At 38.5% G+C, this 25,094-nt stretch overlaps 1 protein-coding gene across 1 annotated transcript; it reads right to left on the reverse strand.

Moving 5' to 3' along the window:
• Positions 1–6,120: 6,120 nt before the first annotated feature.
• Positions 6,121–24,886, reverse strand: COPB1 (coatomer protein complex subunit beta 1). Its single transcript, XM_030451190.1, has 22 exons — positions 24,653–24,886; positions 22,480–22,631; positions 21,520–21,749; positions 20,621–20,790; positions 19,846–19,960; positions 19,187–19,279; positions 18,524–18,661; positions 17,785–17,904; positions 17,245–17,352; positions 17,009–17,155; positions 16,446–16,591; positions 15,362–15,458; positions 14,677–14,837; positions 13,903–14,023; positions 13,314–13,541; positions 12,957–13,136; positions 11,893–12,037; positions 10,314–10,433; positions 9,798–9,943; positions 8,418–8,507; positions 7,502–7,657; positions 6,121–6,448 (listed from the first exon to the last, which is right to left on the reverse strand). The coding sequence occupies exons 2-22, from the start codon at positions 22,568–22,570 to the stop codon at positions 6,389–6,391; spliced, it is 2,862 nt and encodes a 953-aa protein (XP_030307050.1). The 5' UTR covers positions 22,571–22,631; positions 24,653–24,886; the 3' UTR covers positions 6,121–6,388.
• Between the last annotated feature and the right edge of the window lie 208 nt (positions 24,887–25,094).

Consider the following 25,094-nt stretch of genomic DNA (forward strand, 5'->3'; position numbering starts at 1 on the left):
TTGCTTATGCTTACAAGAAGCTGTAAGGTGGCTCTTACAGGGACACCAGCAAGCTTTTTTGCAACCTCAGGACCAAAGTCCAGCAATTTACTGCCTTTCTTGTAGGCTTTATCAATGGTCTGATGTACTAGTACCAGATCTAGCACCTAAGAAACTTTTGAATTAACCCTCACTTACTGCATCACTGACATGGGAGTCCAGCTGTACCTGAGATTTGTTTTCCTTGGATCCAAACTGTAGGCAGAGATGATCATCGGTGTTGTTCTCAAGCTCAAATCCTGTTTTCATCCCATATCTCAAATTCTGCATGGAAAGAACTAAGACCCATTTCTCTAAGTAGCTGTTTAACATATGAAAGCTGAGGTTTAGTGGAGCTTTAAAGAGACAGGTAACTTTTGCCCAGAATTAACTTCAGCCACAGAAACATAACATCTGTACAGAAGTCAAACAAAAATGCACTGTATTGCTGTTGGGCAATCTATGAAATTCAGCTGGATTTTGAAATGGTTACATGGAGCTCATCTGTGTGACTGGCACCACTTCAACATACTTTTCAGATGACTGAACTTTAGGTTAGAGCTATATCACATTTAAGATTCATCAGAAAACATGAGCAGACAAGTGATTGTAATATCTGCATCACTTACTTCACCCAGGAAAACTTCTCACATGATACATAACAAATTCACAAAATAATTCTGTTACCAGTGTCATTCACACTCTCAGTGTAGCAATGTCTTAGGACAGAAGCTTTTGTGAATGAGAACTACCTGGAACTTAATACACAGCACAATTTCTTTGGATGTCATTGCATTTCCAAGCTGCCAATTAATTAATTTCAGATTACCCAAAAATCTATTGTATACTGCAAAATATTAAGTCAAAAAGCCACATTTGGGATCCAAATAACTGCAGTGATCAGCCGTGTATCTAGGCTAGCAAAGTACATATTCCCTTGCTTTGGTAACGTGTGGGTTCTTCAGTAGCAGAGGACAGAGCCACTAAAGGATTCCTGAGCAATACTAACAGTACAAACCTTTTTTACAAAGGTGGTTATAGTATCACACTTCAGGTACTCAGCTCTTTATCCGCTTTTGTGCATGTCAAAAACTTGTCTTGGTTTGCCAAGGGCTTAACTGTCTTCATATGAAACTACAGCAAAGTGTAAACCATAGGACAGAGCTGCCACAGCCTTGGTTCTCCTGACAGCTGCCAACTCACCAGCACTCCCCAGTTCCCAGATCCATCCTGTGGGACTCACCCAGAGCTTGGGCTGAAGCCTTAGTTCAGTTCCCTGCCTACTTGCTAAGCAGGGAGAAAGTGGGGGCTGCACACCAAGATTTTGTACAAAACATTTCACCAACAGAACTCAGGCCACTTACTACATCTCCACAGCCATGAAACTGAGGCCCTAAGGTGATTTCCTGGGCACAGGAGAAAAATTGCAGGACTGTGTTTTGTTCTCAAGACCTGCTCCCATGTACAATCCAGTAAATAATGCTAGAAAAATCAGTTACAAGCTTTAGCAAACATGGTTCTCCCAGTTACAAATCCTCAAAATTTCAAAGAAAACTGGTAACACAAAAATATATTGGTAACAAAAAAAAGCCAAGTTTAAACAAGATTTGCAGCTTTGTTATTTATGGGTTTTAATATATTTAACTTGGGAAGTTAGGGACTACTTTATGCTGCCAAAAATATAAGTAAGTATTTATTAGGGCTTGTATTTTCTTGCTCTATGGTAACACATGAGGAATTAGCTGGAACACACACAATTCCTGATTTTTCATTTAATTAACAAATGCATTCCATAGTCTCACATGATCTGTATTTTCCATAAATAACAAGCTGAACTGATAAATGCCTTCCATCTGCTTTTAGCATCTGTATGCCAGGAGAACAGGTCTCTTTGGTGCTCCACCCCTCTCTCAGAGTAACACTGTTTCTACAGCAACACTCCCATTTATTAAAGCTGGATATAGTGTCCCTGCTGAACTTGTGTGCCTGAACTGAAAGTGAGAACAGGCGTAGGAAAAAAACCACCTGCTCTGCCTGATGGAGTAGGCATCCAGACCTTGGAACAAGTACATCTCTTGCTAAATATCCATTAATAGCATTACATGCTTTAAAATACAAGCATGAAAGTACTGACACAAACACCTTAAGGTTTTAATAGTTCATTTTCTTGCATCTTTATAAAAAAATATTTAAAAATCATCTCATACAAGAATCCAAGGCAACTCCTGCTAATCAGAGTAAAAGGTGCATGTTTTCCATGATGGAAACATCTCTATTGCATAGGTATGCTCTAAGAAAAAAAAAATCAGTTTTGTCAATCAGTTTGTTGGTCTCCATCAGAAGGTTAGGAGAGATAAAGCTACTTGTACCATGAGACAGCACAGCATGGCACAGGCAGCCAGCTACTGTATTTTGAGTGAAATCACTCTTCTCAGACAACTTCTTACAAGGTCTAGGAAGTGGACTAACCAGAAAGCAGAATGTTCCTACAGTGGGGTTCTTGCTATCTGAGGTAGGTGCTATCTGAGCAGGCAAACACCTGTCTGAATGCACCCTAGCAAACTGGGGAAGACAGGATATAAAGGGGCTTTAAAATGGGTGCAGTCAGCAGGACTCTGCCTGGACACATTTGTAGGACCTTGCTGTCACATCTGAACCAGACACTGCTCCGTGGCTTTGCTGCATGTGCCACCACTTACAGATTCCAGTGGCCTTTCCTTCTCCATCCAGCCCAAGTGTGGATGGAGGGTGAGCTATAGGATCCTTGGGATGACAGAACTTCAAAGAACCATAGTTACAGTACAATAATAAGTCACTTTCTCCCTAGGAGAATAATACATGTCTCATTATGCTTTAGAAAAGCAGAACCTCTAGAGAAAGGTCAGTGTCCAAGCAGATGTACTGTATTAGTAACCTGAGCTGTCAGCATCACTGTGCAATGGTAATACATAGCTAAGCAACCTCAAAACACACAAAACCCAACTGAAAGTGAATCCAAGAGTGGTTCAAAATGTTGCTATAATTTTACACTTAAACCTGCAGCACATCCTTTACTTTCTCAACATTTAAAAAAAAACAACCAACCAACTCTTCTCAAAATTTGTCAGATGTGAGACAGCACCCCCTGGTGTAGCAACACGTGAAAACTTTATCAACATCATGAAATACCTTGAGACAGGGTGCAGCTAGCTGATAGGCATTAATATATGGATTACTAAAGATTTAGATTAACTGGCTGAGACTTTCCTCAACATTTCAGCTGCATTCCACATGACACAGAGCAAACGCCTCTCACATGAGGCTTCACATTTCTGAGAGTTGAATTAAACTGTGTCTACAGAAAACTCATCTTTTTAAATATCAGTGTACAAACTATGTTCCTCTGTGGCCAGATTTATTTTTGCTTTATATTACTAACATCCATGTTTTCCTGGGATGACCCCTTCCTCTCATAGTGAACTGAGAGCTGCCTGTAGTGGATGCCTTTGTCATCAGATAAACATCCCTGCTCCTCGTGTATCATCAAAATGGGACAGAAATAAAAAAATCTCACTGGGGCCTGAACAAAGTAATCAGACCCTGACTTGTAGCAGCTCCATTAGGAGCAGGAACACAGGAGAAACCAGCTTCCTGCCATGCCAGCACTGCATCATGAAATGTCTTCTGAAAACTTTCAAAGGAAAAGCAGCAAGGTTTTTTTTTCCCTATATATGCCTACTGGGAAATTATTCCCATTTTTATCCAAGCTCTTGAAATCAGAGTTGTGTAATAAAACCACCTAACCCAAGCAGAGTGTATGCAACCCATACGTGTACAATGTCTGAACAACACAGCACAGCCACAGGCAGGCACCAACTTTTACTAAGTTTTGCTGCAATGAAAAAGCTTTAAGTGGATCCTGAAGTAGGGTAGTCTGGGTAACATTCCTTTGTGTATGCAGCACAGTTCTCTAGTGCCTAGGAAAGTTTTTGAATCCTATTAATGTTGATGAAACACTTAATTCCTTAAGAGTTCCCATTCTCCTGAGCATGGCAACTCTTACAGCCTGTGGTTCTCTCCTATTTGCTTACAACTGCTGAACCTCATGGAAACCACACTGACCACACACCAGCTTTCCTCCTATTTGCTTTCCCTGGTACTCGTCCTGGCAGTTGTCACAAGCAGCTGGGCTGTTTTAAGCAGTGACAAGGAAACTGACCACATGGGTCTGGCCCAGGAGTGGCTAAAGAAAGGCCACTGGACCACCACTCTCAAACTTGAGAATCCTGTCTGTGTACAGTTGTGATAGCAAACAATATCCTGAAGTTACTATTATTATTGTCCCTCCCGGGTCCCTCCCGGCTGAGTAATGAAATAAGGGTATCCACACATGCCAGGATGTTTTTCTCTTCTCCAATGAGGACAGCAGATTGTGACTGAAACTGGGCTTGGGTAACAGATACTGAAGTCATTCTCCTCTAAGAACATCCTTTCCTTGGCTGTGGTCAGACAACCCATCTCACTCACACCAGTCAGTATACACACAGCTATGACTCAATCTCTGTTACTCTCCTGCTAATCACAATGTCTTTGCAGAGATTACGACACTTACTGGAGTCCTCACATCTCCTTCTCTCTTGGTTTTGCTTCAAGTGATTGAAGAATAAAATTCTCCCCCCAGTTTCTCTGCTCAAACTCATAGCAACAGTCTTGCTTACCTACGACCCTTTTTGCTATTGATTGCAATAAGCATAAGGTGTGCACCTATGAGAAAATAGTAAAATAAATACACCCTAACTTTGGAAGTCACATATTTTGAACACAGATCACTTAACAAAAGACACAGCCCTAGGCAGTGTATAGGATCATCTGTAATTGAGATGTGCACACAGGTATACAGTAATAAAGACTTTGTTCCCATTAGGTACACAATGGCTTTGATATCTAACAGCTTAAAAAATAACTACTTCAAGCAGAATCTATTGATTTCATGATTTTAATATACTAAAAACTTAGAATTGTACAGCTGCATTAGTACAAAGTTTTAGCTTTTGACAGATCTGCCCCAGTTTTTACAATGGACAAGCTATTTTTCTCTAGCACCTAACATTACGAAAATGATTGGAATGAAAAGTGAACATAATGCTTATAAGAACAGGACAAAGCTGGCTGGCAATAAGTAGTATTAGGAAGAACAGGCAATAAAATAGATAAATGCCCCTTATTGGCTCAGTTTTTCATTATACTTCTAGAGCTACCTTTTAGCCAGACTAAATAGCTCAGACTCTTTCATTTCAGAATTTACAGAATTAACAACTCAGTTCTGACCTACTGGAGCAGGACACAGCTGCTCAGCTCCAGCAGCAGGACTTTCTGCCAACTGGAAGAGTATGGTTGGCTCCGGGGACTCTTCAGTAGAATTAATTGCTTGCAGCAATTTAACAAATTCAGGATCAATGTTTAACAGGTATTTCCAAGCTAATGGTTGTATGTTTTTATCTTCTGCTTATCTGCATAGTATTTAGTAGCCAAATGGTGTTAACTGACTTCCACATCCTGACCTGACTTTAATTCAGTTTTCCCTTTTCTGCAATTCCTCAGCTTGGTTCAGTCCTTCCTTACTGAGCTTACACGTGTGGCTAATGGTTGCATTCACTGAAAATACTGCTTATGCTGCCACAGCCTGAATATTGCCTTTGGCTGTCTCTGCAATGTTATGTTACCCATGAAAATGCTATTACAAAAGTTTAAGAAACAAAGTTTAAGGTTCTGCTGCTTGGTGGAAAGAAATTAATTTTGATACTCTCTTTTAGACATTACAAGCTTGTCTGTGCCAAAGGATTACACTACTAAACCAAGCATTTAGGACATACAGCCTCTGATTTAGCTGTCATATATATATATATATATATATACACACACACACACACACGTATATATATAATCCCTAGGCATACCAGGGCACTAAGATCATGATCATACATTCCCACAATTCAGGCCTAATCATTATTGTAAAGACTTAATCTATTACAGACTCCCACTTTCCTAGGGTATCAAAATACCCCTGCCATATATTCCATACTGTTCTAATAATACAGAGTTTAAAATTTACAGACAAAGCAGTACTGGCATAATTTGTTTATTGTACTGTGAGCATCAGTATATTAGAGACAAAGAAAACATAACTTCCAGGACAAAGAAAAAAACCTGGATATTTAAAATTTTGCTCAGTATCAATCATGGAGAACCTATAAATTATATGCTGGAATGCTTTCAGCTCAGAAGCTTGGCTTAAAGTTACAGAACACTGAAGAATATAAGATGTTCTGGATCCCAGAAGCCACATACCTAAGGTTAAATTGTAAAAGACCTGAAAAGACATTAGGTAAATTTATAAACTTGTCTTCTTCTGGGACAGATTGATCTTATCTCCAAGACTCAGGGCCATTCCCTGTAAGGATAAGAAAGAAGACACTCATGACACAAATATCCTATAGCTTTAGCTACAGTAAAACAGAATATTCATATACACAAATCTATGAAGTTGCTGACATGGAAGTATTCCCAACTGCTAATTTAGTTAAATGCATTGTAGTGCAAGCCTTCTTAACACTAGGTAAAGGCTAGATCTACATATATTACTGAAATAATAAAATAAATTTGAGCCAGGAACTACTAAATCTGTTATGGGTACAAAAGGCAGAGAACCGAAAAAGAAGTGTATCTTCTGATCTCCCACCACTTGACAGTATGCTACCACTGAAGAATTAACAACTGGCAGTCCAGTTGATGAAATTCACCTGTTGAAATCTTTACAGTGACATCACATGAACTAAATGGTTTTGTGATCAATGTGAACATTCTCAGGTAGTTCTCCATTGTACACAGTTTAAAACACTTTTATTGGTGCACTGTTGGTACTAAACAGTTCCACGTTTTGTACCCTTTTTTTTTTGTTAGATGGTTGAAGTTCTAAAATCCAAAGCAGAGTCATAGCTGTACCTTCAGATAATAGTTCTACTGAAAGTTTTTGTGCTTTATTTTTTTGTTTTTAAAAAGAAGCAATGAACAGCAATTACATGCATAAAAGTTTCTTGCTATATGAATAAGAAATATGTAATTCAGCAGGAAAGAGATCACAGAACTTTGGGGAGCATTTGCTTTTTATTTAAAAGCAAAGCAAGTATACTGTTGTATTTGCAGTGCTATGGATAAAATCCTCACACAAAGACCTATTTTATGATAATGTAGTAGGAACGAAGATGCAAAATGTGGTTTTAAGGTATAATTACACCTAAAAAGCCATTATTTCCCCCACAGCATGCATTTTTTTAAAACTAAGGCTGAAGTTTCTATATTTATCTTCCCTAAAATTTTCCCATTCACCTTATACTAGAAACAAACCAACAGCAAAAAGTTCATATGCTTTTTGGAGCATTCAGTACTTTTTTTTTTTTTTTTTAATGAAAAGAAGAAACAGTGTTCTCATGAGAAGCTGTATTACCTGACTCTTTGCTCGGATTCGTATGTGACCTGTGACAGGTGCCTCTGGTCCAAGGTGAATTGGCTTTTCAATGCTGACATTTGCAAGTGCATCTTCTCCAAAAATGGAACGTGCATAAAGATTGGCTGCCATAAAGCCACAATAACCAGAAAGCGCCTAAAAAAAACACATTTGAACTCTTTAAAATGGCCAAAATACTTTGAATATATTTTAATTCATCTTACATACAGCTAGGCAGGTATTACTATTTAATATTTAAACTTCTTTGCATACAGCATTTTTTTAAATCCAAGAGTAATGAAGTAGGTAACAGTGGTGGCCTATTTCTAAAATGAATACTGTAAGACAGGCAATCTTCAACATTTATCAGAACAAGGTAGGAAGACATTTGATGATCTGATTTAATGAACAGCAAAATGGCAAAGCAGCCAAATAGTAGCAATAGCTACTATACCTATTTTGGCTACTATACATATACTAGCTAACAGCTACTATATACATATTGTATGTTAAAAGCAAATAGATATTTTACAAACATATTTTGTTTTACAACTAAATCCTGAACTGGCAAAAGAAAGGTAATTTTTGAGACAGAAAGAACTCAGAGCTAGTGAAAAAAGACCCAAACAACTGTATAAAAACATACTGTTCCATCAAATCTATATCACTGCTTAACTACTACAAATTAATACAGCTGGGCAAGAAATAGCTGAAGTGATTGAGTAACATAGAATTTTGATAACATTAACTTGCTTTTACTCAATTCAGAGAACTCTGTTAAAACTCTGAAGCATATGCACTATTTTATATTGTAAGTAGGCATCTTTAGCAATACTTCCAACTACTGCTAAACAAATTAAACAGAGCACACAAACTAAAAAAAAAGGCTGTCAAGGTTTGCCAGCAAACAGCTCACCTTCTCTGGAGTCAGACATTTCATATTGGTTGACTTCAGTATGTGCTGCAAGTATTCATTTAGATCAATGATATTGGTATTCACTGTAACCTTCAAGGGGAAAAAATGGCAATTACTTTAATTAATATCTTGGGCATTTCTGAAACCATCTCTTCTTCAGGGCTCTATAAAGAAGATTACTGCTACACTCCTTGAGGAACACCACACTCAGTAAGCCATCTCCAAATCACATTATATGGTGGCATCAGTCTGCCATCCACCTCTTAGAGGGTGGGAATTTCATGCTATGACCATGGTTTCTAAAATGGATCAGGTGATTGTGATATTCTGCTGAACACACAGATTGACTACAGCAAATAGTACACTTCTTGGCTGAATATGGCTTACACATTGTCCTAATAAAAAGCAGTAACTAATGCAAAAGTTTCCTTTAAGCAATGATGAAGATTATTCTTGTATTTCCCTTCTAGGAACAAGGCTCTTTGGGCTGCAGTGGCTTCCTCATATTGAGCACTATGGGTCTTGTTTAAATTGCTTTTTAACACATCTTGTAGTAGGAGTTAGAAATTGCTAAGGCTTCACAAATTATGAAGTAAAAATTATTGTTTACAAGTTCTCTTTGAGGGAAGTTAAATCCACTCTCAAGTGAATACAGGGAAATGTAAGTAGCAAACTACAGCTTGAGTAAAGTATCTCCCATTTTGTTTTAATGTTTCTATTATAGTCTTAAATTATGTTGCTCTGTTGCATAAGGTTATATCCCTTAAACCCTTTTTTAACAGGGTTAAACTAACCGTTTGGGCACTCTCTAATATTAAGTTTACCTACCATTTTGTTGGTCTTCCATAGCATCCATAACCACTCTACATGCTACAGCTATACAGAAAGCAATAAAGTACAAGATGCCTCTACCTATGGGGGCAAGGGGCAGATCTTTAAAATGTCCTTTAGAACCCAAAACATTCTAAGTTTTTAAATAACCCCACAAACCAAAACTAAAAAAAAAAACAACAGTGCAGCTTAGAGCTGGAGAGGCTAAGCAGTATGACTAATGCTGCAGTCTTATGTATTATACTTGTTGCTACTTCACCTTTGAGGCAAAATACACAGCAGTCACCAAGTGATTTGGACACCTTCTCTATAGGAGGCAAGGATCAATGCCCACATCTCTTTTCCAAGGAAAAACCTAGTTATTGCATCACTAATCTCATTAAACAGATAGCAATATGATAATGAGTCACCCGAGGCCAGCATGCAGTGCTGATATTGAATCAGGTTCATATCATAAGAGATAAAGTTGATGTAATTACCCAGTGTAGAAAACAGAATTATAACTCATCCACAAAAACCCCAAATAACATACAAAAAAATAAAACTAACTTTGTTTTCCCATTCAAATTCTGCCCACATCTGTCTGAACTCCGCATCCGTGCAAGCAGCAGGCTGGATGTAATCCATGATGTCAATGTGAATATCACTGAGCACCACACAGTTCCTGTCACTGGCTGCTCCAGAGACGTCATACACTGCAATATAACACACAAACCACCTTAAGCTTCAAAAAACAGTAATTTGCACTAAGTAAGAGTGCTCAGTTACCATGTCAGCTAACAACAGCCAATACTTGCTCCATCTGACTGCTGACCTCTGTCCTCTTGAAGCTCATTTTGAATACAGAGACTTGGGCTCAAGTATCATGCTGACAGTCATGCTAAAGGTAGCACATTCCACTATGATTTTAAAGTAGAATTGATATAAATTTTTAAAAATAATATCAAAATATTAATATATTGTAGACCATTTAATTTTGTCCTTCAGTATGAAGTGTTTCAATTATTTCTGTGATCATTAAGAAATGACAGCAACACTAATTTGCACACTGAGTTGTTTACTTACCAATATTACCAAAAATTATTCCATTTTCTGTTGAAGCAACTTTGACGTTAGCTTTAATGTTTGCAAAATCATGGGGAGCAAGTGTAAGAGGAGATGGTTTTTCCACAAGTTTCAAGTCACCTGTATAAAGAAATCGGGAGACAAGGATCAAGAAACATTACCAGTACTCTATGACTTAGCTTTTGGAACAAAATCTTTTATTTTCTTGTCATTCAATTCTATTGTCTACAGAACTGCACTAAATACCACCAAAAAGACAGAGGTTGATTTGGAATTTTTTTTGTTTGGATGCTTTTTTCCCCACAGTTTGCTACCTGCAGGACAAAATAATTTACATTATATAAAAAATTCAGTTAAAATACTTGCATAGACACCCAAATCCCAATAAAACCAAATGTAATAACCAGTGTAAATGGGCTTTAGATTGAGTCTAGTACTAAATTTTTCAGCATTCACAAAATGGTTAATTCTACCTTGTGTTTTAATCACTGACAATACCTAATCCTAGAGTCAAGAATCTCACAACCAAAGTTCAATATTCAGGATTACATGTGCTAAACTATTTATAAACAGGTCAAAGTATCACCTTGATTTTGAATGCAACTGTTCCCAGGGAACAGTAAGAGATGTATTTTCCCTAATCCTTTAGCAAGCAATTGTGAAAGACTCCTTATTTCTATCAAACTGTGCAATTTGAGAACACAGCATGAACAGCATCAGCTTTATACACACCAGTGATGCTTCGAGTCAGTTTTTGCTACATATCCAAAGACACCAACTGGGAAATACAGAATTCCACTTTACTGAGCTGATAAATAGAAAATTGCAGTGTATTAAGTAATATAATTAATTTTATTTATCTGCATTAGTCTGATCAAATGATTTGCAGGGGATTAGGAAGTAATCCACCTCCACAGTCATATTTTATCACATCCACATCAATTCAAGGTATAGAAAATGCATTCTCCTACTATGCTGTAAACATATGTCAATTCCTGACTGTAAAACCAAAAGACAACTACTAAGAAACTGGTCACTGTTCTTGGATTATCTGGTCCAGTCCCTCCCTTAAATGAAGTCAGTAAATCATCAGTACTGTTCAAGCAAGCCTCTGGTCCAGGGAATGGTTTCAGCTGCATAAATGCAGTATTTAAATACTGCTGGCTGAGTGCAGGAACCACACAGGGCAGATGGCTTTCTGTTGCCTGACATTTCCTCCATACCAGTTTGGATTCAGTCGTCTTGGTCAATGGTAAGAGCACAGTGGGGAATAAGTATACCAAAAAAAACTGTCTGTATTTCATGAAAAATGGAGAAGGTGAAAAGAAATGCCATTTTTCAAGTGAAAAAAGCATGAAAATGTTCAAAATCTCACAATGAAACCAACAGATAGTATTATCAGTGTCAGTAGACAAGAGGTTTTTCTTTTTGGAAGAAAAAAGTATTTCTTTCAGGCATTCAAAAACATCCTTCCAAAACAGCAACTAGATAGCATAAATTTGCAAGTATTCAGAAGTCTTTCAGAAACCCCTTACAACTCGATGCCAATGCCCTGTTGTTTCCATCAGTAATTCCTTACCTAGAGTAGCCAGTTCCAGTGTGCAGTTCTGCAGAGTATCGCTGGTCTGGTTGACCACAAGCACATCCAGCACAATGTCATACTGGTTAACATGGACATAAGCTTCTGCATAAACAGGATCTGAGAAACCTGTCAGCTGAGTAACCTATGAGAGGAAAGAGTTTAAGACACTTCTTTTCTCATAAACCAGCTTAAAACATGGAATCATGTCAAATAATGCCAAAAATTAAGAATATAGTACAATCAAATCCATTACTCTTTAATATGAGCCTCCAAATCAAACAGGTGTACAAAGAGCTGCTAGTTTCATAGAACTAACTTCCTAGTAAGAAAAAAATCTTGGAGAAGACTGCAAACAATCACAAGTTTTGTCTAGAAAACAGTATTTTAAGTTGCAATGTTTAGGAAACCTAAGGTTGGTGTGTTAAGTCTTCCAAAATAAACAGATTTCATCAGCTTATGGATAAAGACAGTAACTGTCTTTATTACTCATACAAATAAATTTAACTGCATCCTTCTTTCACATGTCCTTTTGAATACATACTACAACTATAAAACCTATTCTGAACTGAACTTAGGCAAGTTCCTAAAACATGGATTGTAATGCCATTTGTTCCTTAAGATCAGGGGCACAAAGAAGTACTGACTTAAAATGCAAAGGTAATTTCAAGCAGTAAAAAAATACTATTAAGGAATAAAAGTCTGGGTTTTTTTAAACCTTAACCAATAAATGAATCAACAGATTTCTTCTCTGCAGGTCCTGGTAGCCAGTTGCAAAAAAAGGTATAAAGAGTGAAGAAAGGACGCACTGCACCTGGCAATAGGGTATGGCAGGCAAAGAAAGCGAAAGAGTTCTTGTGATATCTCTGCTCTCTTCCCTGTGAACCTTACCTGGGCCCTTCAGACTGGCAATCAGTCTTATTTCTGCTCCACATCCCATCAGCTCAGCACTCTCCAAATCAAAGCAACTTATCCTTCCCCTTCCAATGTGAACGTAAGAACTTTAAACACAAGGGCTTTCCTCTTTCTCCTGATCCTAACCAGAAAATATGTGGTGTAAATACCTTATTAAGTTTGGATGCAAGAGGATCAGCAGCCTCTTTCCTCTGTGTGTTTCCCATTGCTGCAAGAAGGCTGAGCTGAAACTGGTCTTCCTTTGAGCTCATTTCATTTTTAGCAGTAAGCTGCATGAAGGAAATGGGATCATCTGGCTGAACTGTCACATTCCTCTTCTCAGATTCTTTCTGCAGGAAGAGAAATATTCAAGAATTCACAATAAATTCCGCTCCTTAGAGTAGAACCATTGTCAAATAATGCTGACTTGCACATGGTCAAATGGTGATGTTTCTGGGACCTGAGTGAATGTGAGAATCCATAAAAAAAATCCAGGAGTTGATGGTTGCACACTTGTAATAGCTCACCTTCTGGGAAAGTTTCTCCTCTTCTAGCTTGGCTGACAGCATATGAGAGAGGGACTGCCTGCATTCTTTGTTGAAAATATCATTCATGAGAGGAGAACATTCTGACAGAACTTTCAGACACAAGGAAATACGATCCACATCATCATCTGTAATTGGCTTCTTAGGAAGAGATGACTTTCCCAAATGCAGAATAGTGGCCATCAGCAGCATAGCTTCTGCAATAAAGGACTGAGAAGGAGGAAAAGTAAAGAGAATGGAAGGAGATCATTGCATTTCACATAGCTTTACAGAAATGCCTCTGACTTATTTACATAAACATACACTTTAATCTGCTCAGATATTTCATTATATGGTTAATTTTTTTTTTTAGTACTTATTGTTTAGAAAACCAAGCAGCATGATTTAGAGACTGTCTAGATAAGAGTGGCTGGAAAGCAGTAGGCCCTGTTTGTTAATCAAATTATCATTATTATCCAATCTCATAACTGACAACTAACTTTGGACTTCACCCATTTTTGCAACTGCTTCAAAGAGAGGCAGCAACCAGCCCTTCTAGGTAACTACAGTGAAAATGCAACAAACGACTCACATTTTGTTTCTTCTTTTCCTGAACTAAGGACACATATCTTAAGGCAATCTTAGTTAAAGTTGTAGCAAGAGAAGCTGCAACAAAGAAATCGCCATCGAGCAGGAATCCTCGTAATGGAGGTCTGCAAAGACAAATGATTATCAGAAAACTATATTTGGATGACACTCCTTAGTCTACTGATCTTCATAACTTAAAATCATACTGTACAAAGATTGAAAGGGCTCAGAAGCCTTTTCTTCCCCTCTAAAACAAATTTTCCAAACACAGAGATATTCACATTTCCACACAGAATAGGGAGTGAAGTGAAAAGTGTAATGGGTAATAATGTAATTGTGGCTCCAGGATAATGCCCAGTCAAAATGAAGTAGCCCATCTGCAGTACTTAAGGAAATACAGCATCTGTTCTAGCTGTCAATGAAATCAACTTGCACAAGTAATACATAGTGCAAGGTGATAAAGGAAAAAAAAAAAAAAAAAAGGTTTTATCTAAAGGCAACATTTCTGTACCCAACTGAAACTGTGAGGGATTTTATGTATAAATTACAAACAATCAGCTAGAATTCAGAAAAACATAATTATTAATGTCCTTTTTGATATGCAGTAAGCTTTGATTACAAATGCAAAGCAATTAACTTCATATCATCTACTTGGAGTAATAACTTGAAACAGGGAATTACCTCAAACACTAGAACACTTCAAGAGAGAGAATACCATTTTAAAAAATGAAATAAATTAACTAGTTCTCTCCTGGCCCTAATATGGGATCTCAAATACCTGTCTTCTTCCTTTTTGGCAGGTCGGGAACTACTGAGAGCACTCTGTGTTGCATAAGTGCCCATCTCTGTCACCAGTTTCTGGGCTGGACCCACAGACACCTCCTCTTCAGGTTTTAGCTCACCAGCTTCTTTCTTGATTTCTGATTCTACTATTGGGATCTAAAACCAAACAGCAAGCACTTGTAAAAATTACTACTAAAAAGATCCTTTTTTTTCTGTAGAATGTTTTAATGAAATGTATTTGCAGTGTTAAGGTTTTTATGAGTAAAAGGATAACTACAGTGCAACCATTTACAACAGGCAAATACCAATGCACAAAACTCACATTAGAATTCTCTCAGAACAACCCAGACTTAAGGCACTCTTAATTTCTTGGTGGATAAAAATAAACTTTCAAGTTTTTAAAATTAAGTATTTTAAAGCTGCCAGAATTTTCTGAAATAAGGAATTTCTCTACTACCCTCTTAACAGATACCACTTATTCTCACTAAATGCTGGCTTCAGGTGTGCTACTTAAAAAAAAAACAAATGCAAAACCCAAACTAGTTTTTATTTTGGATTTTTTGTGCACACACCCAGCTGCATTTTACCTGACTTTTAAAAAAATACCTTTTCCTTAGAAAAAAAATACTGCATGACAGCAAGTAAAACCAGAAGAAGTCAGTCTAAAAAAGTAAACACACCTCTCCAAGTGATCTGCGAACTTCTGTCATGACACTCTGTATGTCTTCCTTTGTGCTGCAATATTCTCCAAGGATCCATAAAGCTCCTCGATAAATCCTATGAGAAGAACAGTAACTTTAATCATGCTTTCACCATCTTCTCAAACTAGTATGAAGGAAGTGATTTTTGGTCAGGTGGTAAAGGCCAGCTTGACAAACTCATCAGAACACAAATTCATCATCCTTTCAGTCTTAGTAAGCTAATGAACTGCATCAGATGAGATATATTCTCTGCCACAAAGCTATTCCCATCTTTGTTAATCTTGATATTAACAAAACTAGATTTCATTATGCTCACAATTAAATGTCTGTACTGTATGTGAATAAAGTCAGCTTTAATTTCTTCAGTTATCTACAAACTAAGTTTTCCTTCATACAGCAAAAAATATCAAAAATGAGAACATAAATTAAGATCAGGGAGAAAAATTGCAAGGCTTCAGAGGTTTTTTTCCCCCCACTTAATGAGATGGCAACAGATATAGGATTCAGACTTTCCTGTGCATCGGAAGAAATGCAAAGTGATGGTGACCTGATACACAGAAGTCCTCATATGACTTAATTTTTGCAAATCCATCAGAAAATGAAGTTTTTAGAGCCCTGATGGGTACCAAAGAAGCTTTGAAGATTGCAGACCCCAGTCTACACTAAACTGGGTTTCCCAATAAATATACCGTAAGTACAGGTGCCTATGTGTGCAATTTCCTGCTGCAATAATCTCTTAAGAACTGTTTTAAAAAAAGTAACACTTTAGAGCCAGCTTTCAACAGCAATGCTACCCTCTAACAAGTGGAAATACAATTATCAATCACATCATAAGAAGAGAATTTAAATTTATTTTCTTCATTTGATGCAACAAATACCCAATACCCCTCTTGGATAAGCAGGCAAGAAGGAAGCTGTACAAAGAAATTATCTACCCTCAAAACATCTCAACTTCAGTTATTCTTGTGTGTGGGTTGCAAGGATTTTGGTACATATTGAATGACAATTTACATTCAATGCAAGTGAACCATAGTGTGTGTTTGATACCATATTTTGGACTCACTTGACAGATTTAATAGCATGAAAGACTTCAAGCATCTTCTCAACAATGAGAGGTCTGAGGTTATCAAATCGCTGGATTGCTTCCCGCACAAACTCCAAGACATCAGCAGCTGCAGCTTCATTGTTGTCACTGAGAAACTCCATCAGCTGGCAAAAAGAGTGAGCATGAGCACAAACTGCATCAGGACTAAGTTTTACAATAGTATTTTCCTTCTACATTCAAAAAACTTAACTGAATATATATGACCTGTTATACAAAGCCAAGGTCAAAAAACCTTCAGTACATTCCAGTTATCAAAATCCTAAAGTTGTTTTTCTAGCGATAACAATTATTGCACTTTTAGGTAAAGGTTCTCTTCAGCTCACCTTCTTCAAAAACATTTAAAAATAAAGTCTCAGAAGACAGATAACAACAGCATCTGAACTCCTGTATTTCTTTAGGGACTAAAAAACAGTATTTCATCACATGAAGCCACTATTAGAAATACCTCAGCTTCAGTCATTCTCCAGGTTTGGCTATAGCTAGAACATATTTAATGGCAATATAATCAAACATTTGCATACCACTGGGATAACATTTGCAGCCATATCTGGGAAGCGAACACTACAGGAATGCAGTGTACGAACAAGCAGCTGCCTGTACTTGTCTGTGTCTTCATGCTCTGTCACGTTATTAGTTTTAATGACTTCCTTCTTCAGAACAATCACAAGCTGCAGAAAAGAGCAAATAAAACTGAAGTCCCACATTTTCCCCAAGAGAAAACAACAGTTCAACTAAATGAAAGAAACAGGTATTTTACCTCCTCCACATTTCTTGAAGAGACAAGATCCAGAGCTAGCTGGAGGGTTTTCTTGCGCACTTCTAGATCTGGGGTACTCAATACTCTGAGGATGTCCATAACTAGATCCTGACAAAACAGCAAAATAGTGACTGCTTTGTTGCTTTAAATTACATCCTTTTCATACAAATCTAATTTTCAGTCCTGGATGATTTACAAAGACTGTCTGTATACATAATACATTAACTGATGACAAAGCAGCAAGATACCCTTCTCACAAGGAACTTCAGAGTGTTCATTGAATACTTTCTACATTGAAATAAAAGTCTACCACTCAAGCTACATCATGAAGCCTTAAAATCAAGACATTTACCATAATTTATCTTACAAAGACAATAAAACCAGCAAGTCATAAACATAAAAGTTCATCAAATATGTTTCTACCAAAAACACATCAGTGGAAGATTTAAACTTCAGAAGTACATTTTTCTATACATCCCAACACCTGAAAGTTTCATTTAGAAAAGAAAAGGTTTCAATAAAAAGAGGCAGCTCACATACCTGTAACACTCGTTCATGGGAGGGATGCTCCTTTAATTCAATCAACCGATCCAAAACAATCAGTTTCACATTATTATCACTTTCTTTAATTATCAAATCTATGTAGCACTGGGCAGCTGCCTGAAATTAAAAGGATCAAAAACATTTTTAAAGTAATGTAGAGGAGAGGCAGACAAATTTCTGAGAGAAATTCAGGAAAAGACAGCTGCTATTTAAAGTGCTTTACTCTAAAACTAGACTTAAATACTCTATTTTTGAAATTTCCATACAAGTTCAAAATTTCCATGTGATCTCAAATAATGAACTGGACAAATATAAATATAAGAATCCAATGCCAAACAGTAATCCATGCAAATTTTCACTGCCTTATGTTTCTCCCCTGGTTTGAAAATAGTAATAGTTACAAGTAAAGAAAGCCATTCAACCTCTACAAATATTCAGCCTTAGTCTGGTTTGCTAAGTATGCCAAGAAGACTGCAGGTTGGTACCAACTGCTGTTCAATAGACTGCACGGTACTCAGGCTTGTCCCCTACCAAATAATAGGTGTACAAAATAAAGTCTCAATCTTTCTTCTGTGCACAACTTTAACAGATATTTTAGAGACAGTGTTCCACATGTGAAGTGTTAAACATCCATAGTCCTAAAGCCTTTGATCTTTCAAGGATCAATGCACAATATACAGCATTCATTCGAGTGCACCAAAAACTACCAAAACATCTGAAAAAATCCCTTTTATACCTTGATTGCTGTTGGTGCACTGGAGAGTGTAACCAGGGTACCTGCAGCTTCATACTTCACTGCAGGACTCGAGGATTGCAGTAAGTTGTAGATACAGCGAATAAACCGAGCTCTCTCTGATGGATTTGCATGACAGACCTGGAAAAGACCAACAATGCACAGGTGGCACATAAAGAAATCAGAATATAGCAATTCTATAGCTTAACTGTTCCATTATCTTACAGTAAGAAAACTAAACAATGGGTGGCAACATTTTCTAGGGGTAAGATGTATCATTCACAGTTGTAAAAATCCAATGACAAAAGCTATTACAAAGCTGTTACTGACAATACTGTGCAGCACTGCAAGGTCTGAAAATCTCAAATTGATAGGAAGGGCACAGCCTCTACCAGCTTCTGTAACATGTTCTGTGTAGGTCCAGGAAGAACAATCTGATAACACACAGTCTACACCACAGCAAATCACAAGACCTTGCTCTGTACTGTGCACATTTAAACAGTTCATTGTTTCAAGAGCCAAATCTTACTCAGCTCTACTAAATAATCACATATTCCTGACATAGACTAAATGTTAGTTATAATGCCTCTTCCAGCAGTGTTCTAAAGCAGTCCAGTAAAACCTAACATGTACGTTTATTTTAAATGTACCACATTTCACTTTTACCTTATAAATTAGTTCCACAATAACCAACTGCAGTATGTCACCAAATGTCTGGACTTGGTCAATACAGGTACTCAAATAATCCAAAGCTCGATCCTATACAAATAAAAGATAAAAGCATCCTAAATAATCCCAAGTTTGCTACTCAGTTACATTTTAAATTGAAACACATTTTAAAACTCAAAACAAAAACCAATATATTTAAAACAATTTATGAAAATACTGTAAACTTGAAGAGCAAGCTAATCCACTCTGCCTACTGATGGCAAAAAGAGACAAAACTAATCAGGCACAAAAGGCAATTGCCTGTAGAATAGTTCAAAATGCTGAACAGAAATGATCATTTCTTTCTCATGTGACTACAAAAGCTATAAAGCAGTAGGTAATAGAGCATTTATTCATTTGGTTAAGCTTACTTGCCAAAACTAAGTACAGTTTTCAGCACCTTCACCAAACAGAGTAATTCTCCTTTAAAATTTAAACAGCACTGAAGACATCCTTTAAGTTTTTCAGTTATCAAATATTCCATAAATGGATTAACATTATCATAAAAGATTTTTCTGTGAATATAACTAGTTTATACTACCAACAAACTACTGGCTAGTTATCTAGCACATTTTCAAGTATTTAAACCAAGCAAGCTTGAAGACAAGTATCCTTACCTGATCCGCATGAATTAGCATCATAAAAGCATTTCTTTTGCAGCTTGCATCTTTCTCATTCACCAAGAAATCATGGATCAATTCAGGAGCATCAGGTATAAGATGTTCAAAATTTCTTTAAATAAATAAATGAATAAATAATTTTTAAAAAGAATCACAATTAAAAGAACATTAGACCCCAAGGCTTAAGTGCATATGCTAAAGACAAAGTTTTACCAAAAAAAGCCACAAAGCATAAAACAGTTGGTACATAGCTTTTCTGTAGCTATCTGAAACTGTGAACAGACTCAAGGAGCTTTAAAAATTGTTTGTTATCTTGACAGCTAAGACATTACCACAACACTTATTTCTGTTTAATAGTAACATTAAGCCTCTGGTTTGATAACAACTGCAACAATGTTTAGTATGTAACTGCAATACACAGAGAATGTCTCATTTCAAATAAATATCTGCACATTCATGTAAGAATTCTTTTATATTTGTGGTTGCAGAGGAAGATTACTATTAATAGCATTTAGATCATTAAGAAAAGCATCTGCCCTAACGATTTAACCTGCAATACAAGGACCTCAGTCATACCTGAGAAAGTAGCAGCAGTACCTTTTGCTTTTCCAAAGGAGTCCATTAGATAAGGCAAGAAAACACAAACAAACCAACCCCCAAACACCACACCAGTGATTGATAAATGTTTACAAGATCTGAAAAAACTCTCCAGATGACTGAAGCTACCCTGGGTTTTCTGCATTCCCAACACTGAATGGTTTCTGGCATTTACCTGTAAATTGTGTAGATGGCAAGCACGGCGTTCCTGCGCACGTAGCTGTGGCGATGCTCCAGGCAGGCCCGGATGGCTGGCATCAGGGGCTCCAGCAGCTCTGCTTCCTTCAGCTTACAGAGGAAACGGAGGGTAGAGCCTCGGATAAACTCATTTGGGTGCTGAAGATCCTAAAAGCAACAAGAAACATATCTGAAATGCCTGTCTCTTCAGCCTCATTGTTAAGCTCAGAGGAATGCACTTGGTAGCCTTCTCCCACACTCAGCTTTCCCATGACATCCACGACACCCATCTTCTCATGAAAAAAAACCTTAAAAGACTGCTGTTCTGCAATATCTAAAAAATGGGTATTTCTAGGTAAAAAAGCTTAAGAAACCTGGAGCTATTTCTCTGCATTATTGCTTTCTCTGATTAGTAGGGCTGTGCAAGTTCAACCTGCAGGAAATTCTAGCACACTGAATACTAACCCCTAGTGTGTTTTAGTTCCATCTGCTTCCAACTAATTCCCAAAAAATTTGAAGGACTTTATTATCTTTGTGAAGGAGTGTCCCAAGTGGACCAAGACAAAGTTTATTGGAAAGACAGTGTACTTTTATGCCCCATGGGTTGTCCCAAGACATTGTGAAGACAGTAACTAGGTTACCCCTCAACCTTGTAGCTTCACCAACTTGGAAACCAAGAGCACTAAATTTTTGCTGAGCTGTAACTGTAGAACACATAAAAATTCCTTGGTAGTACATCTGCTGGTTATCTACCAGTATTCAGCTGACTGAGAGATAATGGTAAGGAAGCAAATGCTGAGCATAAACCATTTTTGCATTTATTAAGTAATAAAAATTTCTATACTTTCTATAAAGACCCAGGATAGGAACATAAGGACTGAAATGAACACTGGGCACCTTTCTGTATGCATCGCATACAAGGATCATTTCCTGCAGGAGCCTCCCATCTGGAGTGGTCTTTGGCACGATCTCCCAAAAGACAAGCAGCAGCTTTTTGATGGTGTGATCTTGGAGAGGCAGCACAAAACGGATAATGGTCATCAGAAGCCCAGGCAGCTTCTCACCATTCAGAATCATGATGATCACTTTCTTCAATGCCTCAGTCTTCAGCTTGACATCTCCTTTTTCTAGAGAAGGAGGAAATGAAGCCAAGAGGGCCAACGTGTCACAGTTAGTTTAACACACACTGATATGCAGTGTCAGAAGACATAAACCCCCCCTGAAGGAGTGCACTGCAGCATACCAATAACACTCACACCCTTAGTGCTACTAGAAGAATAAAGAGAAAGCAAGAGACATTTGAAGAATAAGCACGGAGTTCAGACTTAATTCTAGGGTCAGCATACTGCAATTAACAGACTTTAACCAATTTCATGACTGCTTCAATCTTAAATTTCACAGCCTTTTACACCAGGACACAACAATGCACACTGACACCATACCTATACTAAACACTGATAATTCCATCTTCACCAGTAAAAAACAGGAGTGCACTGAACAAGTGATAAGAGAAGTTGTTCCTTATCACCGTATTACTTAGAGCTGCCTGAGCCCAAACAAGTCTTCAAACAGAAAGACAGAAAGGGATTTCATTTTGACACAGACCGAGGAGAAAAAATAAAAGAACCAAAAAGCAAGACACACAAATACAACGAAGTATCTCAAAATACATCAGTGTTTCTCAAAACACAAGAGAGGAATGTACACATTTCAAAAGCCAAAAGGACAATATAAACATAAAATCCATTTGTTTGAGCTTATATATTATAAACAATATTCTAGGAAAGGCACAATGAGAAGATGTGAGAACAGTTCAGGTAAAATGGAGTATCCTTCCCATCACTGTCCATTACTTGCCTAGGTCATTTTTCAGGCTGATTTCAGAAGGTGGTTCTGAATCCATTGGAACATTGATCAAGGTGTAGCACACGTTCTCTGCAGCTGTCATGGTTCTTGGTTACAAAAGTTTTCCCAGTAGAAGAATTATTTTGACACAAGGATCAGACAACCTAAAAACAAGCAAACAAAGCCATCCCAGAGTTAAGAGATTAGCACACAACATGCAAATATTTCCTAAATTGAATTAGCAATTTGGGATTGCTGGGTTTCTGGAGAAGGCACACTGAAAACTATCAGGGTTTTTTAGGACTAAAATATTTCTGTTATGAAAAAAAAAGAAGAGCAGGAAAATTTCCAAAGAAAAAAAACTAAATTAAAGGAATCTTTACAATACTTGGGTACAATCAGAGAAAACAGGAGTGTACAGGCACCTCACTTCAGCTGAATGGATGCAGCAGCTTTTCCCTCATCTACTCAGTTGGAATTAATGATCTTTAAGGTCCCATCCAAACCAAATCATTCTATGATTCTATTCTGTGCTTTCATGGCAGATCACTTTTCTTCCAAGTTGAATGATCTTGAGCAGAGACATCCCTCCATGACCTAAAGCTTTCAATAATGTGCCAACTTCAGAAGCTATTGTCTGGGGACATCACATTTGTCTGGGCACACAACTTTTGAGACACAAACCCTGTAACTCTCTGCTCCTGCTTTTGTTTTGAAGCAGTTAAGAAAAAACAAACAAAATCCAACAGATTACTAAACACCAACTCCCATCCTGGGTAAAAGCACCACCCCACAAATACCTCTGAGGAAAGAGCAGGAAGATGGTACATGGAGGCACAGTGTTTATATGAACAGGTGAAGCAGTACACAAGCAGGAACTGGGTACAAAGTACATTTTCTCATCAAAGGAGCACCCAGAGAACCTCGAGCTGAACAATGAGCAGGTAAATTACATTAACTTGGGCTGTAACCTCTTTCTATGCAGCAAAACAACATGGCTAAACAAGTACCATAACTACTATCCCAAAAAACAACTGCAATACACCATGGTTTTTGGTTTTTTTTTTAATCAAACCACCTCTTTCTGCTCTGAATACCATATTTTTAAGGATTACGTTCTTTGACTTCGTTCTTTACAATTCTCTAAATAAACAACTCCTGCTCATTTCTGAAAACACGACTGTTTTCTTGCCTTAGCAGCAGCTTTTTTCATACTGCACTGTTACCCAGAACTCCTGCCTCAGAGTCCTGTAGCTATCACCTTCCTCTCCAGCAGCAAGTCACACAGACCATAAAATAAATCTTTGCAAAAAGCAGATCAGGTCTCTTTACCCATGCAAAGATCTCAGCTGCAGAATTCTCAAAAATCACAGCCAAACAGGTCTCTCAAGCATTAAAATGTGGAGTGCATTTTAGACTCTGAAAAGCAGCTGGGAAAAACAACTCGTCTAAAAGGCAGAGCTGGGAGACTTTGGAAGGGAAAACCACAACGAAGCTTTCCTCCTTGCAGGGCACCAAGCCACGAACTCAGTTTAATCTTAGAGAATCCACCCAGACACAGAAGGATGTGCTGCTCTGCTTCTCTGGCAAGTACCTGTACATGGGAAGTGGAAGTTACACAGTTCATACACACAGGAGGACAACGAGCCATGCCCTGCTCTTTAGCTATGCCTTGGAGAGACTTATAGACTTGGGTACCTTATGAATCAAAACCCTGACAAGGTATCTTTTTATTGATGCACAACCTACAGTACATAATGCAAAAACGTTTATTTAAAAATACCAAGTAAATTTATAACCTCATTAGGGAGATATCTCTCTTAATTTCCCAGGTGACCACTTCTAGCTGAGAGATAAAACTTAAAATATTTCGATGTCAGTTCGCCTTCCATTCCCCAGGATAAATCCAGACCTCCCACACCGCACCACCACAGCTCCTCTCTGGGAACCCACGCCACAAAGGCACCCAAAAGCGTGAAACATCTCTAAGCCCTCGCAGGCCCGTGTCCCCCCTCAGCGGTGCCGGGGCTCCCCTCAGAGACCCCTCAGGAAGATGCTGGCGGGGCCGTGAGGCCTCCGGCCTGCGAGCCCCGTCGGACTGGAGCCACCGCCACAGCCCCCACCGCCCTAAGCCTCCCCCAAAGCCCCGGCGAGACCGCTGCTTCTCAGGCGCAAAGTTTCGTACCCGCTGGTGAGGCGGCCCGGTCCGGTCGAGTCGGGCCCCTGCGGAGCTCTGCCCGCGGCGCTCCCGCTCCAGCGATGGCTGACGTGGAGCCGCTCCCTCCCCGGGCCACATCGAGAGTACGGCGGCCCAAGCGGGACACGCCTCCCGTCCGCACGGAAACGCGAACGGGGCCTTGAGCGTAGCCGCGCCAGCAGGGGCGAGGAGGGCGCGCGCTCGAGCGCCACGAGGGCGGGAGGCGGGGCAAGGGGGTGGAGCTTTATCTCTGACGTCACTGCCCGTGTTACGTCACCACTGCGCGGGGCGGGGTCCCCGCGGAGGCAGAAGGGAGCGGGAGAGGAACCCCTGGGACGGCTTCCGGCAAAATGGTGACGAGAGATAAAAAACAAAGGGAGTGGGGGGGGGGGGGGAAGGTGGGTGGGAAGAGGAAGAGACAATTAAACGG

Source organism: Calypte anna, chromosome 5 (assembly GCF_003957555.1).
Source record: "Calypte anna isolate BGI_N300 chromosome 5, bCalAnn1_v1.p, whole genome shotgun sequence".
NCBI classification, from domain to species: domain Eukaryota; kingdom Metazoa; phylum Chordata; class Aves; order Apodiformes; family Trochilidae; genus Calypte; species Calypte anna.

Excerpts from the sequence above, each read along its gene's own strand:
- COPB1 (XM_030451190.1), bottom strand. The coding sequence starts at position 22,570 with ATGACAGCTGCAGAGAACGTGTGCTACACCTTGATCAATGTTCCAATG. Across the intron at positions 20,791-21,519 it reads TATGCGATGCATACAGAAAG|GATCTTCAGCACCCAAATGA; the intron begins GTGCCCAGTGTT and ends TGTTGCTTTTAG. Across the intron at positions 14,838-15,361 it reads TTCGCAGATCACTTGGAGAG|ATCCCAATAGTAGAATCAGA; the intron begins GTGTGTTTACTT and ends GTTTGGTTTTAG.